The sequence below is a fragment of the Candoia aspera genome, chromosome 2, assembly GCF_035149785.1.
Source record: "Candoia aspera isolate rCanAsp1 chromosome 2, rCanAsp1.hap2, whole genome shotgun sequence".
Lineage (NCBI taxonomy): Eukaryota > Metazoa > Chordata > Lepidosauria > Squamata > Boidae > Candoia > Candoia aspera.
Window position 1 is genome coordinate 115419393 of NC_086154.1, and position 17620 is coordinate 115437012.

The 17620-nt window shown below is 42.5% G+C and overlaps 2 protein-coding genes across 4 annotated transcripts in view; one reads left to right on the plus strand and one right to left on the minus strand.

Moving 5' to 3' along the window:
* On the minus strand, positions 1–8237 carry SGSH (N-sulfoglucosamine sulfohydrolase). 3 transcript variants are annotated; one of them, XM_063293371.1, is made up of 8 exons: positions 8055–8237; positions 6433–6593; positions 6197–6302; positions 4988–5138; positions 4062–4218; positions 3821–3902; positions 2685–2888; positions 1–1276 (listed from the first exon to the last, which is right to left on the minus strand). In XM_063293371.1, the coding sequence occupies exons 1-8, from the start codon at positions 8164–8166 to the stop codon at positions 717–719; spliced, it is 1533 nt and encodes a 510-aa protein (XP_063149441.1). In that variant the 5' UTR covers positions 8167–8237; the 3' UTR covers positions 1–716. The 3 variants fall into 3 exon arrangements, with proteins under 3 accessions (XP_063149441.1, XP_063149443.1, XP_063149442.1); XM_063293373.1 differs by having other exon boundaries at positions 8147–8191; XM_063293372.1 differs by lacking the exon at positions 8055–8237 and adding an exon at positions 7943–7995.
* A 108-nt stretch (positions 8238–8345) lies between these two features.
* The window catches only part of SLC26A11 (solute carrier family 26 member 11), a 28807-nt gene continuing 19532 nt past the window's right edge, over positions 8346–17620 (plus strand). The window contains exons 1-4 of the mRNA XM_063293374.1: positions 8346–8505; positions 8894–9251; positions 13118–13310; positions 14068–14153. Of these exons, the coding sequence (XP_063149444.1) occupies positions 9060–9251; positions 13118–13310; positions 14068–14153 (471 nt within the window). The 5' untranslated portion in view covers positions 8346–8505; positions 8894–9059. The remainder of the gene's footprint in view (positions 8506–8893; positions 9252–13117; positions 13311–14067; positions 14154–17620) is intronic.

Below are 17620 nucleotides of genomic sequence, written 5' to 3' on the forward strand. Positions count from 1 at the left end.
CTAGTTAGAAATATTTCATTTCTTTATTGTATTAAAGCAGGCTTTAGCCATACTACTGTATATTCTGGAGAACTGGCTTTAAAGTGAACAGGAACACCTGCTACACAGACCTATACCATACCAGCATGCATATCGAAAGCTGTTTCTAATCATTTCAGTATTCTGTGGTAGAATAATGATTAAATGTGTATGTTACTGAATCTAGAGATTAATATTCACCACTAAATTTTTAAAACTGCTTTTGAACTTAGTTTCTATCCATGCCCTATGTCTAACAACTGAAATGGGACCAGCCCATCTATATTCTTGTTGCACCACAATTTGGGTGAGGACACTTATAGCAGTGGCTGAGTCATCTGTTAAGCCAGGTTTCTCCAGTCACTTTAATTGGACCACAACTTTTCATCACTTTCACACAGCATGGCCACTGTCCACTCTTACTTGGAATGATGGCAATTGTGGTCATCCATCTAGAAGACATTTCTGGAATTCTTATGGCAGCAAATGTTAAAAATATGGTGTGACTTCTTTTCTGGGCCAGAGGCAAACGCTTCCTTGTGTTTCACTCTAATACTTCCCTCAGCTGCAACTTCAGTAGTATTTAATTCTGCAAACTACAATGGTTGCATCACCACCCACTTGACCTGCAGATCTTTTCGTTACTGCTGTTCCGGACTGATGTGTAACTGCCACCAAAACAGGAAGGCAAAAGAAAATCACAGCTCATTGTGGAGTGGCCGACACTGGGGGACAGGCTTATCCTCCAGGACACCGTCAGGTACACATATCCAGGGATCACCGGTCTCCCACTGCCATTTCAACAACAGCCCCTGCAGCTCTTCAAGAGCCTGTGCATAGCGGGGATCAGAAGCCACATTGTGGCTTTCTGTAGGATCGATGCTGTGATCATACAGTTCCCAGCGATTCCGATAATAGTAGTTATGCAAAGTTTTATTCCAATGAGTAGGTTGCCCTGCCTGAGTTCTGTTCAACAGGTCCTGGAATGTAGGTGAAACATAGAAATCTTGGTCAATGGGGAAGGGGGTTCGGTTCTGTAAATTGTGAATGAAGTGCAGGGAGCCATGCTGCACAGCTCGCATGGGATAGTGCATGGTCACCTCATGCAGGCTTTGGCTTGCAAACACAGTTGTCCATTTCGGCTCCAGTGATAATGCCGGCAGCAGAGACTTCCCAGTGAGTTGCACTATCTGCTTCCCAAACAGACTGTAACTGGGATATGGCATAGAAAACCAGTCCAGAATGGTGGGAGTGATATCTGCAGAGAGAGAAGGGAAAATTGAAGCATAAAACTTGCATCTGATGCAGAGGGAGGGGGCTGGAAAGAACTTTGGCCACAGGTGTTACCTAGTATGGAACAATACTTGTGGGTCATATAACAAACCAACTGTTTCTTCCAAAGACTTGTGTAGGTTATATTGGAACCAGTTAGCCCCATTTTGTACCTTCTACATCCTCCTACACAATAGAATTTCAGCTTAATAAAGATGGCAAGGTCTTCACATACAGATTCACAGTGGGAGCCAACATGTCAGACTTCACACAGACTCAGCAGTAAATCTCTACTCTCAAGAAATTCAATGCTGCATTTAGTCATCACCTAACAGAAGCTTCTCAGACACAACATGGCTAGATTAGTTGCTTTAGTGCAGACAAGAAAGAAGCCATAACTAAGCAGCACAGAGAAATCCCCCCCGCCATTCTTTCTCAGCTCCAGGGTTTAAATCTTAAGCCACTTCTTCCTGTCTTTTTGAGTCAACAGACTTTGGCCGTTTTTTGAGATTCTGTTGGGCACCTGCCTAATGTTTACACAACAGTTCTGTCTGGGCTGGCCATTGCTGGTTCCTTCCTTGCCAGCTTCAGCCCTTACACTATACTGGCATCCCACTCTTCTACTTGCTCTTTTCCCTTTTTTTGCTGTTCATATGAGGGAATGAGAAAAGGGAAATACGACCTATGCTGTCTTCTGATACCAGCATGCGCATCCAATTGCTTCAGTAGGTGTGTTCCCACATTTGCCATGACTTATTTAACCTTAGTTTGTTAATAAGCCCTAAGTAGGCAGCCAACATATAAGACTAAATCATAAACCACAATTTATAAATCACACCAGCTGAGTTCACACCTTGCAATAAACCAAAATCAATTACTACAGTGGTTTAGTATAGGGTGTGAACTGAGCTTTTTATTTTATCAGAATAAAAAAACAAAAGAAAAGAGGTCTGGGGAAAAAAAATGCTTCTCCGAAGAGCTCTTTAGCCTGAGAAAGATTTTTTTTATCCCCATATCTTAAAGATACCTATATATGATCAACTGGAAATATTGATAATGTATGCCCTTTAAGGCATTTATTTATTTCAATGCTTTAAATAAATATCAGTATAACAGAGCTGTTTGGAAAGGTTCATAAAGAATATATATATATATATGCCTTGCTGAAAATATACTGGGAAAAGAGAAAAGAAGGCATAGACAAAACTGCCAGAGGAGTCAGCTGGAACCACACTGGTGTCATTTTTCCCTCTCTCTCCAAAGAGAAAGATCCTAGAAAAGGCTAATGCAAGGTGGAAAACATGTTACAGTTTGCAAAGTAGCCTGATGCGCTTTAGCACATCCCAGCCTCCTCTGTGGGACAAATCCTCCAGTTCATCTCTCAGAGCTCTTACCCAGGAGGCTGACGTAGGCACTGCTGACCTGGCCCCAACGCGAAGGATGCTCAGGAGATGAGACCAGGAGGGGCTCAGCTGTGCCTGACCAGTACAGGTTGGTTCTGCCACTGGGAAAGGGGATGCCATTGTCCGAAGTATAGATCACAAGAGTGCTGTTGAGGAAGCCTGCATGGCAGAGTTCTTCTAGGACAAGGCCAAGGCCTGCAGAAAGAGAATAAATATATACAATAAATATATTAGAAAATAGAAAATAGAAAAATAAATATAATACATTAATGGCATTATCCAGAACTAGGCTACATCCACATTAAGGGTCAAAGGAACACTCGTTTGCACCATTCTCCTTGTTCACACATAAAAGAAGCAGCATCTACATCATCCAAATCTCAGGAAGAAGTACAGCTTCCTTTTCTAGGCATCACACAGCCAGTATTAAAAGATTATTCAGCATTAATTGACCATCTTTCTCCCATTAACTTCCAGTCAGTTAAGATAATTGTGCATATTTTTGTAAGGATGAATGGATTATTGTTGCTTTGCTTCCCTATTGCAATTAATATATTGCTATCTTGCCATAAGACATGAGAGCCAGTTCCGCATAGTGGTGAAGGTGCTGGCCTAGAAACTGGAAGACTGTGAGTTCTAGGCCTCCCTCAGATGTGGAGACTGGCTGGGTGACTTTGGGCCAGTCACTCTCTCAGCCCAACCCACCTCACAGGGTTGTTGTGGGGAACATAGGAGGTGGGAGCATTAGGTATGCTGTCTTGAGTTGAATAAAATAAAGGTGGGATACAAATAAATAAAATAAAAGCTACTAAGTAGTAGTAGCAAGACTATTATACATAAGAGCTAGAAACAGTTCTTAGAGTCAACACAATGAGATGCACAGGGTTCTAAAAACTAGAAGAGATGTATCCCTTTTTAATAAAGAGAATATGATTACTATCTGCTCCCTCAGAACAGATATTTGTGCCTTTATGTACATAAAGCAGTATCAGACTGTCAAATATATAAAAATGCACCAGATCCTCATTAAATGCTCCTAGGGTCTTATTCCCTTTTAAAAGTACCATCATTCAAGCCTTTTTTCCCCACTCCTATAGGCAGAACTTCCTGGTTCAGTAATCATCTACCTTGATCCATGCGCCCAACAGTGGTGTATTGAGCTGCCAAATCTTCACGAGCAGCTGGTGTGTCTTGTACAAAATAAGGGACCTGAGGGCCAAAAGGAGACACAGCTGAAACTAAAAGCTATGCTAGGAAAGACCTCTGGGTACAAAGGTGAATTGTTATGAAAAATACTGGAGGAGGCTGATCTTTGCCACTTGCAGGTATTGCTGGAACCCAGGTGGAGAAGACAATCCCAGACCTCACCTGCACTTGATCTGGATGGTAGAGCTCAGGTTTCCAGTCTGGGATCCAGCCCATTCCAGGCTCCCCACTGCCAAATTTCTCACAGAAGACTCCATACTGTGGCTGGGAATGACCACAGCGATGGGGATCATGGAAAGCAACATAAAGAAAAAAAGGCCTACAGGTTGGAAAAAGGGCAGGAACACGGTTAAGTGCTATTCATAATGTCCCAACAGTGCTTTCTTTCCACTATTCAAAGCAATACTTTGGATGCTCTCCAGCTTTGCTAAGGTCCATTTTCACCTTCTCCATACAGGTAGTCCTTGACTTATGACCACAATAGGTACCGGAAAATTTGTTGTTAAGCAGTGTGGTCATTAAGCAAGGCATCATGTGACTGCACCTGATTTTACATTTTTGTGGCGGTTGTTAAGCGAATCACTGTGGTCATTAAGTGAATGACATGGTTCCCCATTGATTTTGCTTGTCAGAAGCCAGCTGGGAAGGTCGCAAATCGCAATCGTATGACCCTGGGTGCTACGACCATTGCAAATACATGCCAGTTGCCAAGTGCCTGAATTTTGATTATGTGACCATGGGGATGCTGCAACAGCCATAAGTGCAAGGACTGATTGTAAGTCACTTTTTTCAGCACCACTGTAACTTCAAATGTTGCTAAACGAATGGCTGTAAGTCAAGGACTACCCGTAATCCCCTGAATTCGGTTTCTCTTTGGTTTTGATTCTCTGTCTCTGTGCACAGAACCATTTAATTTTCAAAGACATTCTCTTTGGATCTCTGCTGGGCCAGTCAAACATGAGTGAAAGGTGGCTATCCTCTTCACACCTCCACCTGAGTGCCTTGGTTCAGGCAGGGCCCTGGCCGTGGATATGACACGGGGGCTTAAGGAAGGGATGCACCTGGGTCATTCCAGTGCCAGATCTTACTTCTCATCCACACTCTGGAGAAATTTCCGAACAAGCAGCTTGATTCGGGTGATGTTCCTCCCCACTTGCAGGACAGAGCTGTTTTCTTCAGTGTAAGCAAAGTCAAATGGATACACAGCCTCTGGCCCAACGTGCTTCTTGCCAATGATCCCTGAAGGAGACAAGGAGCTGGAGCCAGTCAAACAGGGGAGGAGAAAGTGAATAGATCCCTTAATTATTAACTTGTCAGGGTAGTGCTCACTTTATATGAACATTTTTTTTAATCCATTCAATTGTGTCTAATTCTTGGAGACTGCCTGGACAAGTCCCTGAAGTTTTCTTGGCAAAGTTTTTCAGAAGTGGTTTGCCGTTACCTCCTTTCTAAGGCTGAGAGAGCGAATGGCCCAAAGTCACCCAGCTGGCTTTGTGCCTAAGGTGGGACTAGAAGTCACAGTCTCCCGGTTTCTAGCCTGGTGCCTTAACCACTACACCAAACTGAGTCTCCATGTACAAAATAGACATGACCTTATGCTGGCATCTACAGGAGGCAAGGGGGGAGATGATGCAAAACATCATGGCAGTGTTGGTATGATGGCTCTGTCATGCTATCATTCTGACATAACTGCAGTTTGCTTGCCAATATGACTTTTCAAACTCTCCAGCAGTTTCAACACTTTGCGCTGCTGCCTGGCATTTAACTGTGGAATAGATCCAAGGATTCTACACTGCAGTACATATATTCATTCATAAAGCTTAACAGAAGGTACATCTAAAAAAATACTGACACAATCAAGTTTCAGAAACTAAAGGGGTGCAATTTATACTGTGCTATAAAATGTTACTATGTTGGAGTTCGGCTAAATAAGGCAAAGGCATATCTGAAGCAGGCAACCTACAATCCGCAGACAACCTTTTTCTGGTGGCCTCATCAAAAAATCTGATGATAAACCATCAGATAAAAGTAATGCTATGCTCTATCGGTTTTAATTGAGCAGTTAAATAAAATGTCCATTCTACTTCCAACAGCAATAGCTGCCTGCCTCAGAATTAGCATATGTGACATCTCTTTTTAAAATAACATTTATCATTGCTAACATTTTCTGATTTGGCTGCAAAGAAGGGAGACCAAATGTCTTTCCTAAGCATGCAGGCTGTCTTATCCAAGCCCCAGACAGAAAGAGTTCCAGCTGAATTGAGGAAGTGGAGGAAGGAATTCTGCTCTCTGCTTACCTGTTCGTATCCCAGCCTGGTTAAGCAACAAGGGGAGGCTCCGGACCCTATCAAAGGAGTTGAAGTGATGCACATCTTGATGCAATCCGTACATCCCATTTTGGTGCTGTGGTTAGAGAGAAATCATTTGCAATAACATGGGATCTACAATTTGGTGGCAATAATAATTTTCAGGGAAAAGGACAGAACCGTGCTCTGGCATGGCATGCTCTCTGCTCCCATCTGGGGAGCGTTACCTGAGGCAGGCCCGTCAAGAGGCTGGCCCGGCTGGGGGAACAGCTGCTGACAGAAGTGAAGGCATTTCGGAAGATCAAGCTCCGCTGGGCCAAAGCGTCCAAGTTTGGGGTCTTTATGACTGTGTTGTTATACACACCACTCTCAAAACCGCCATCATCCGCTGCCATGGAAAAGGGAGAGCACAAGTCAAGAGGTGAGATCTGTATTCTGCTCCTGTTCCTTGTGAACATTTGTTACAATCCTCTGGGACAGTCATCCACAAATCCATTAGGTTTCTGGCTGGAAAACATCTGGAGGGGGCTGGATTATTGAAGACTGCTCTCTTAGTTGGAGCAGGGCTTAGTTTTGTAAAAGAGATCTAAAGAGGTTTCAACCTCTGACATTCCAAAATGCTGTGCTGCATTACGGACTCAACCATTTATCCAAAATATGCTATATTGAGCTGTTGGTCCTTTTTTGTCCACCATTACTGTAGTGTTAAAATGATGTCTAAATGTTTTTGCCGACCATGGACAAAATTGATTGGTGTGATATCCTTGTGATTACGGTGCGGGTACATAAATTTGCAGAGGTAACTGCCAACCATTGATTGATAATCTTAACCTTAACCCATTTGGGGTGGGGGGAGTGTGAGTCAGCCAAAATAGGAGGACATAACTGACTGGCATGCAAAACTCACTGATGTGCAAAAAAGGAACAAGAGCTCTACATCGCTCCCCAGCATTGTTCCTTATAGCCTGGGAAGCCTTGTAGTCACAGCTGAAAAGGGAGAACTGTGGAATTTGAGCCACTTTATGTTCCACAGATACAGAGGTCCCACTAATTTAACTAAATGGACACAGCACAAGCTACAAAGTTATGTTGTGGACAAAGGGAAATACACCAAACATCTCACAGTCCTGTTAATTCTATCATACCTTATCAAAATTGGCATGAGTCCAGCCTTTACTTATTTCACTGGTATCTTTATTCTTTCACAAACAACAGCTGAGACCTTGCATCTCAGGGCACCATAGCCAAATAGCTCAATGCCTGTATCTATGTCCTTTAGGTTCCATACGTAAGCTTGCAGCCTTTTTTTCTGGGAGAATTCATGACAGACTTCCCACAACTGGAAAAGTCTGAACCTGTTTAAAGTTTGCCTGTCCTACAGCAATTAACCCACCACAGGCAGCTCAGTCAGAGGAATATGTGGGCAACAGAGTCCACGTTTGGAACCTCTCTTCCAGCCAACCCAAACCAAGAGAAACGTGGGAACAGAGTGGTGACTGTAACCAGAAAACCTGTATCAGTTGAGTTCACCTCCTGCTAACTACGTCGACACAACCACGAAACTGTCACAGCAACAATACTAAAATGGTTTGCCCATGCTTCCTTCCCGGATGCTTTTTCGACTTCCCAGTCTCTCTATAGCTCTGGGATTTCCTGATTGCCTCCCATCCAAGTACTAACCAAGCCCGACTCTTTAACTTGCTTCGAAACCGGCCAAAGTTTGCTAAGTGATCCCACCTTCTTAAAGCAGCTCCCAACGAAAGCCAATCGCGGGCGAGTATTTCGCGCGAGGCATCCCTACGCAGAACGGTCTGAGGCGCGGCCGCAACCCCAGGGTTGGTTTGCTCACCTACAATCAGTAGCACGTTGCGCGACCTGCTGGGATCCCCGTTCCTAGCGTTACAGAGCCTCAGCCCCAGAAGGAGGAGCGCCACCACACACCTCTGCACGGGAGACTGCATGACAAACTCGCATCGCCCGGGCCTTTCCTCGCCCGGCAGACGGTCACAGAACCGAGCTCCCCGGCGCTCAGCGCCGCTGGAAACTAGGAAGGAGCGAATCACTGCCCAGCTCCGCCTCCTCTCCAAGTCCAGCCCGGATCACATGAGCCGAGGGGGGGAGAAGGCCGCTAGGAATCTGGGAGTAATCTGCGTTTAGTTGCAGGTCAAGGCGCCTGAATTGAGGAACTAGACTAGAGTCGTGCAGGCACGCTCCGGAAGGGGCCGCTCGGTACCTTTGGAGAGGTGATCGGATGACTGGGTAATATTCCACATCTTTTACCACGACGCAGTACTACTAATGTAAGTTTTCTCAGGTCTTGATGACTTAAAATGCTCCCTCTTCCCTGCCTAGTCTTGCCCCTCCACCCGGAACTGTCCTAAATTACTTTTGGTCTCCTAACTTTAAGTCAATCGCCTCATTTGAGCGACCCTCCAGACCTCTGTCCTGTTTCTCATTACAGCTCTAGTAAGTGCAGAAGTACACCACAATAGTACACCAACAGCTGGGCCTCAAATATTTAAATACAGAATATGCCCTCAGTCCATGTCCTGTATGGAGATTAGAAGATGCCATAGCAATTGTTTACTTTTTAGGGGGCAACAGTATTATTCTAAGGTGGGATCCTCTGTTCGTATTCAAAATGGAGAATTGCTAGTCACTCAATCGTTATCCTATGCCTTTTCCCAGGTGTATCTATGAACTTCCTACCGCCAGTTTGGGAACCTTTCTGATCTACCCCAGCAAAACCATCAGCTGTGTTTGCCTCTCTCTGAGACATTACCTGAAAGTGGTTTGATCATGGCTGAGCTGGTGGATCCCAGGTGAATCAGTCTGAACCACACAGAGTCCAGCCATGTCAGAAGGAAGCCGAGAGCTTTGGAAGCAATGTTGCAGAACAACTGCAAAGAGATTGCCAGTGCTGAGTTGGCTTCCCAAGTATTCTCTGCAATGGCTACAGCTGGATCTTGTGGCTGGGCTGACTGTGGGGATGACCGTCGTGCCACAAGCTCTTGCTTATGCTGTGGTGGCTGGTCTCCCTGTGCAGGTGAGGTTATTCGTCCAGGAGCTTTTGTTAATGTGTTTTCTGAAGGCAGCTGAGCTCAACACAATGCTGTATTTGTACAACTTGAAAGTACATATCCTCATTCTGTATTCCCACTAGCAGTCTGACTGGCCTCATTGTGGGAAAGGTGCCTTCATCTGATTGGAGAGCAAAGAGGAAGATGGTAGAAACAGTTCTAATTCAATTCCTTTTTTTTTTTTTTAGCATCAGGGACTGTTGGTCTGGCAGTAGTGTTTGATTTTTGCTTGAGGGAAGGAAGGATTAGCTTAGCTTTACCGGATACCACAGAGGGCAAGCGGCTGGTGGCTTAAGGAATGGAAGTTTGGAGGAAGGAATGGCTAGAACAGGCATCCTTTTCTGTTTTAAGCATTAGCCTGAATGATGATGATTAGTTGACACCCTCATTTATTCATACAAATGTATGGTGCTCATATTCTTATTTGGCATGCTTACAGAGAGATAAAGAAAATCCACATGTTTTATATCCATATGTTTTTGTTTTCTCACCTGTCCTAGCCAAGCAAGAAATTATAAGTGGGATGGAACAGGAATGTGGCAAAACCTGATAGAGAAGCTGCTTTATACCAAGTCAAAATATTGTTCCAGATGTGGGCAATATAGTGCCCATTGGCATCAATGTATCGTTAGCACCTGCCTGGCTATCTATCCCACACATTTTTTTAAAAAAAGATTCTTTAAAAACATTAATTGGGAAGCTGGTATGGTGTTTCTTTATTTTCCAGAATGCCTCTGTGCCCTTGCATACGTACAACAGTGCTTTGTTTGGAGAGGCACTGCTTACCCAGGAAGAAAGACAAATGTTAGCAGGAGTAGTGGAAAACATTTCTGGGGTGCTAGAGGAGGAAAAGGAACAACTTCAACAATTTGCCTTCTGGTAAATGAGTGTTTTGTATCTGGCCATGCCCATTGTGGCAGCCATTTTATGGATGCATACATTCCATGGGAAGCCATTTTGAGATAATGACTTTTTCTCACAGGCAAAGGTCTAAATGCATCTACCAACCCAAAAACATTGCTTGCCCTAGTTATCCACTGGCAGACCTTCATTTTCAGGATTCATTTTCCAAATGAAAATGGTTGAAGTGAGATATTTATATGCCAAACATATCCTCTGCCATTCCACTCAACTCCTCTTGCTGCTCCATGGAAGAGGAATGGTGGTTGATCAGCATCAGCTTAGCCTGGATAGACAGGAGAGGGTGAGGGCTAAATTCAAGATTACCCCACCTTGATTCTGTTTAGTATGAGAGTGGCAAGAGAGAATCTCTGTTAGATTTTCAAGATTCTGCTCTTATACCCTGTAACAATAAAATAGAGTTCTAGTAGTTCATGTGTGGTCTATTTCCTGACCTGGCCTACCTCAAAGGGCTGACAGATACTATGAAAGAAGAGAATAAGCATTTTTCTTGTCTTCTACTGCCTCCGGTTGGAGGAAATGGGCGGTGACAAATTTGATAAATAAATAAGACAGACATTTATTTGCCCAAGCAGTAGAAAGTTCTCCACTTCTGTAATATATTAATAGTGATGAATCCTTGTATACCCAAAATTACATCATCCATGCATGAATATCAGCAAGATTGGAGAAACCTTAATCTTTGTAATATATTTGCAGGGTTAGCAGATTGTTAATAGATAATCTGCAGGATTATTTGGAAGTTATTTCCAGATAACTATGTATAGAATTGCAACCAAATGTATTCATGTAGTGCAGGGATCACCATGGAGTCTTTGGGGGCTCAAATGAATTTTTTTGGGGTTCATTTGGGGTCTTGGGACAATATAATGGGAAGAAAATAATTTTTAAAACCAGGTGGGGCATGGACCTGGGAGGGTCCTAAGGAAATCTTGATGAGGACAATGGTACTCATGGGCCTCATGCTGAAAACCTGGCATTTAGCAGTTTAAAAATTCTTTTTAGGAAAGGGAGGCCATGAAATAGAAGTCCATGAATATACTGTTGAGGGACCTGAAGGTCCAGGTGGGGGACAGATCCCCCTAGAAAAGGTTTATTTACGTGGTCACTAAAAGTCAGTCCTGACTAGATGGCACATAATCATCAACAGAGTGAGAAATGTTTAGCCAATGAATTTTGATAGTCCTTAGCACAACCTTCTGTGTTGTGACGACCTGATATTATGGATTATAACTCACATCAACCTTATCCAGTACAATCAAGGTTATGATATTTGCAGTTCAAAATGTTTGGAAGATCCCACATTAAGAAAAGCTGTTCTGGCAAACTATGAAGGCTTTTTGGTATTCAAAAAAAGTACCGTACTTGAACTGAGATGAGCAAGAATTGTTTAGTTCTGAAATACCTTAATAAAACATGGTTTTAGTGGTATCTCCCGTTAAAGTATAAAGCTGCCTTGAATCAAGCTTGGCTTGTGGTGATTTGCATGGATGCATTCTTGTAGTTCTCTTGGCATCCTAGGAAGTAATTTGCCCTTTTTTCTGGGATATTTTTTCGAACATCCCAGTCAAGCCTATTGCCCTGTGTTTCTCTAGAGCAGTGTTTCTCAACCTCAGCAACATTAAGATATGTGGACCTTAACTCCCAGAATTCCTCAGCCAGCCATGAAACACTGCCATAGAAGTTCCCATCGAAGTACAGGTAGTCCTCATGTTACGACCATATGTTCAGCGACCGTTTGAAGTTATGACGGCGCTGAATGAAGGGACTTAACGACCGGTCCATCTTGCACTTATGACCTGTTGCAGTGTCCCGAGGTCATGTGATCACCATTTGTGAGGTTATGTGCCGGCTTCCCACAAGAAAAGTCAATGGGGAAGCCAGCAGGGAAGGTCACAAGTCACTTGGGTAAATCGGGGGGACTTTCTTTGCGTGCCCTCCTCCTCCTCTCGCTCACTCACACTGCACCCTCCTTCCCCCTTTTGCATGCATGCACCCGCCAGCACCTTCCTTCCCCAGCCTCCCTGCACTTGCATCCACGCACTAGCACCCTCCTTCCCTGGGTATCCCTGCATTCACACACATGCACGCAGTCCACATCCTCCTTCCCTGGCTGCTCTGTGCTCTCACACATGCATGCACCCACCAGTACACCCCTTCCCTGGGTCTCCCTACACTCACATGCACCCTGCGCCCTTGTTTCCTGGCCTCACTGTACTTGGGCCGCACTGCAGCACCCCCCTCCCCCAACTCACACACAGCCTGTGCTAGGCTTGCCACTAAACAACCTGTGCATCTCAGGGTTACAACAGCAACCAGGACTGCCTGGATTGCCATCACTAAGCGATGTGGGCACCTGACATTTTGCTTTACAACTGCATTGCTTAGTGACAGCAATCCCGTTCTAATTGCTGTCATAACTCGAGGACTGTCTGTATTAACCTTACCTATCCCTGCTTGGTTTTGTAGATCAGCCAAGTTCAGATGCATGTTGCCACCTAGCTGGGCACTTTGCATTATACAAGGTGAAAAAAATCCATCATATATAGGTAGTCTTCATTTAGTGACCACAACTGAGACCTGCAACTTGGTCATTAAGTGAAGTGGTTGCTAAGTGAAACCTCAACTGTGCTTATGATCTGACTTTGCTTTACAGACCTGCGAAGGTCATAAATGTGAGGATTGGTCATAAAGTTACTTTTTCATCACCTTCGTAACTGCAAATGGTTTCTTAAGAGGCACTTGCTAAACGAGGACTACCTCGTACTCCTTTTTAAAATATTTCACCAAATTTTCCATAGAATGTGATTTGCATTTTGTAGGCCTTTCATAACCTTTGCAGTCTTATTGGATTACAGTTTTTCAAGTACTATGACTAGTCTCTGATGTTGCCTTCCCCTCTCCTTCGCAGTATGGTCTGTATTCTTCTTTCATGGGTTGTTTTGTGTACTGCCTTTTGGGGACCTCGAAAGATGTAACGCTCGGCCCCACAGCCATCATGTCCCTGTTGGTTTCTTCCTATGCCTTCCATGAGCCCGCCTTGGCCGTTCTACTCGCCTTTCTTTCAGGTTGCATCCAGTTAGCTATGGGACTCCTCCATCTTGGTAAGACATGGCTGCTTTTATATTGGTCTTTTAAGTGCACTGCCTTGTTGCTATTAATGCCAAAAAAGATGCTTGGGACTCTAATCCAACAAACTAAAAAGTAGAAATGAGTCGTCCCTATTTTTGTATCCTCAACTCTCTATAAATTGCAGGGCATTTTTCTAAATATCTACTCAAAAATATATCCTATTGAGTTCATTGGGGTAACTGCCAGATAAGCAAGTACAGGATTGCAGGCTCAGTCAAACTCTTTTAGGGTGATTTATAAACCATTCCTTACCCTCTGATAGGCTCTGATACTGTCTGCCTATATTTTTTGAAATGCATATGCATATGTAGTTGTGCAAAGAGAGTCACATACGCTTCATTTAAATTTCAGGTGTACTCTGTTTAAAGTATTTGGGGATGGCGATGCTTAAAAGAGATGAACTCCACAGAAGAAACTACTCCACAGATTATGTTTTCATATCATTTTGCTCTTCCTAATTTAGTTTTGAATTTACAACTTAATAGTCAGGTTTCTGCCCAGAATAGGACTTGAGTGCTTATTACAAGTTATAGCTGGAAAGAATCGCCCTCTCTCTTGCCCCCAGCTTCATCTAGCTGCCAGGTACTTTTTTGCTTTAGAAAGGGAGGAGTTGAGATCCTACAAAGGAAAGAGAAGATGACATGAAATGTCTGAGGACTGGATGAGAAATCCAGCCAGTCTAACTCCCAGGGTGAAATAACCCTAAGTGTTTTTTTCCATTCCTGGCAGGTTTCATTTTGGACTTTATCTCGTATCCTGTCATTAAAGGGTTTACTTCAGCTGCTGCAGTCACCATTGGCTTCAACCAAGTCAAGGTAAGCTGTCTCTGGCCACACTTCACGTAACAATTTAGTTGAAGTGGCTTCTGTAGGAATAGGATAGGGGCCCAACCAGCCTATTAAGTAAAGGGGGTTGATCTCTTATAGTTGGGGAGTTTGTAGGACATGCGGAAGATCTTTTGTGAGAGAAAAATAGGCAGGCTGGATTCACATTCCAATGTTTTTGCAGCTGTTTCCTTGAAACTGGTAAAAACTGCCCTTAATTTTGTTCTGCTTTCATTTCATACTTCTTAAGAAGCAACAAGCTTGTTTTCTTGAGCTTTCCACAATTCTGAAATGTATATAATTGTTTGTAGAGCTCAACCGTTTCCTGTCCCCTACATCCCTTTGCTGTAAGCATTGCCATAGGATGTGTGCCACTGAATTTTACCTTTTTCTTGTCAGTGCTGTGAGATCTCTTATAGCATTGATGTTTCCTCTGTGGTTGACCACAGTCAGCGATTTGCAAGAGGCTGAGAAGATAGCAATCACAGATACAATTCTTTGTGCTTGCGAGTGTCAGTTACAGGAAATAGCCCTGAAAAGAAGCCTCAAATCTTTTTTTTATAGAAGGTTTTGCTTCAGTTCGCTCAAAAACATTTTCTGACTTATCACTAGGGCGAGGATTTCTATGACATGTCATATTTTTTCTGGAACCTTTATTTGAATTTATAAGTAAGTTAAAACATGTTTTAGAGTAATCTGGTGAGAGATTACTATTTTGCCTGAAAAGTCATGTTTTGACTTTTTAAAGGTGTTACATAATATTTCTGCTTAATTTTATAACAAATATCATATTTTGGTCATTGGCAACCCTCCTGATAAGCCAGTGAGTTCGAGCCAGCAAAGAAAGTGAGAATTTGCCTGTTGTTTTTTTTCTTTTTCTTATTCTCTCCTCTACTCAGGAAGGGGTGTGTGTGTGAGTGAGAGAGAGAGAGAGAGGTGGGAACAAAGGCTTCTCCCCTGATCAGGCCTGAAAAAAAAAGTGAGAATTTGCCTGTTTTGTTTTCTTTTTCTTATTTGCTCCCCAACTCAGAGGTGTGTGTGTGTGAGGGAGGGAAAGGGAAAAGGCTTCTCCCCTGACCAGGCCTGAAAAAAAGAGTGAGAATTTTCCTATGTTTTTTTCTTTTTCTCATTTGTTCCCCATCTCAGGTGTGTGTGTGTGTTCAAGGTGGTGGAGTCATGTGAGAGCTGAAATTTGATTTCAACTCGCCTAAAAGTAGATGTTCAACGAGTGTGAAATTATTTATTTAATTAATTAATTTCTATCCCGCCTTTATTTTTATAAATAACTCAAGGTGGCGAACATACCTAATACTTCTTCCTCCTATTTCCCCTACTACAACAACCCTGTGAGGTGAGTTGGGCTGAGAGAGTGTGACTGGCCCAAGTTTACCCAGCTGGCATCTTGTTCAAGAATTTGGGGAGCAGATTTTCAGTAGCAATGGTGATATTTTGTTTTGTAAATTATGTGAAGTTAAGGTATCGGCCCAAACATTTTAATATTCAACAACATTGTGATACTGCGAAACACAGGAGTTGTTTAACAAGATTTACCTTGACTGAAAACAGGCAATGTCTCCTTTTCAAGAGAGCTGCTTCTTCAACTGCAGGTTCATCAAATACCCAGTCAGAATTTTGTAAGGATCTCTGTACAATGATGGTTACTTCAAATACTCCCTTAAGGAAATTAGGTAGTGGTAGCCTCAGGCATTTTCTGGAGAAGTACACCAGTCACCAGATTCCAAATGAATCAACTGTAAAGAAAAATTACATCTCTGCCTGCTATGAAGATGTGTTAGAAAAGATAAGACCTGCTGTTGACAACAATAAAATATGGATTTCAGTAGATGAAACAAGTGATGTAAACGGAAGATACGTAGCCAGTGTTATTATTGGCACTCTGAAATGTGACAGGTCTGGTGAAGTATTTCTTCTAACATGTGAAACTCTACAAAAAGTAAACAATTCCACTATTGCTATGCTCTTTGACAATTCTATAAAACTACTCTGGCCAGATGGTGTAAAAAGGGGAAATATCCTTCTCTTTGTAACAGATGCCACTCCATACATGACTAAAGCAGCCAGGGCACTTAAACTTCTTTATCCAAAAATGATCCATATCACATACCTTGCACATGGTTTACACAGAATGGCCAAAGAGATTCAAAGCAACTATCCTGATGTAGATAAGATAATTTCGAATGGGAAAAAAGTGTTCATTAAAGCTGCACTTCGAGTACAAAAGTTCAAAGAAATTGCTCCTACTTTGGCTCTCCCTCCCCAACCTGTCATGACACATTGGGGGACTTGGCTGGATGCGGTTGTGTATTATTTCACAAATTATGCTTCCTTGCAGTGGATAGTTAAAGAATTTGACTGTTGTGAATCTTCATCAAGATTGTGCAAGATTCCTTTTCTGAAACCTTTTCTGGAAACTTAGCATGTATAGGATCTAACCTCAGTAGATTATCAAGAGCAATCACCCACCTTGAAACTGTAGGAATGGAACTTAGTGATGCACTGAACATTGTAAAACAAACAGAGTGATTTAAAGGAAGCAAAGGGGAAAGTGGCTGAAAAAATTAGTGATAAACTGCAAAGAGTGTTGCAATCTAACCTGGGTTATTCAACACTTTGCAAAATAAGTAACATTCTAAATGGACTCGAAGCAAAATTTGAAGACTTCGGGCCAGAATTTTTTCCCGATGAGTTTGCTTTTTTCAAATTTGTTCCTATAACCTCTTGTGATGTCGAATGGAGTTTCTCCAGATACAAGAACATACTGGTGGACAACAGAAGGAGTTCTGAGTTTGATAACCTCAAGATGCACGTGGTCATCCAATGCAATTCTGCTGTTAATGAAAACTAATCCAGGGATGACCATTTTACTCTCAAAATGTTCATTTGATTCCTTCAATACTAGCACTTCTGCACTGGAAGTGAAGAAGAATAAACCTTTTAATTTGTGTGTGTGTATGTCTGTGTGTGTGTGTAAGCACAGATTTTTAAAAATTGGGTGCTAATTTCATAAAAATTATAAAGTCATATTTTTGCTTTAAAATTCATATTTTTGGTTTAATTGGTCATATTTAAACGGTTTTAAGGTCATAAATGCTTGCATATTTCTAACATTTTTAGGTCATAGAAATCCTTGCCCTGCTTATCACATTAGCAGAAATACTGATGGTCTATGCCATGCCTTTAGCTCCCTCTTGGAAGTTGCTTACTAGGCCCTAATAAAATTTTTAAGAATAGCAAAAACAAAAAAGAAAATACTAGCATGATGTTTTAAGCCTTACAAATTGGCTATTAATGACCATATGACTGTACATTATGATTTTTCTACGCTGACGAAGTATCAACCATTTTACATTTAAAAGGATATTATCTTTGCATTTGCAAGAACTTAAGTAGATATGCCAAAACTTAAAATGGGTTGTATTGAAATGGAAAGTTCTATT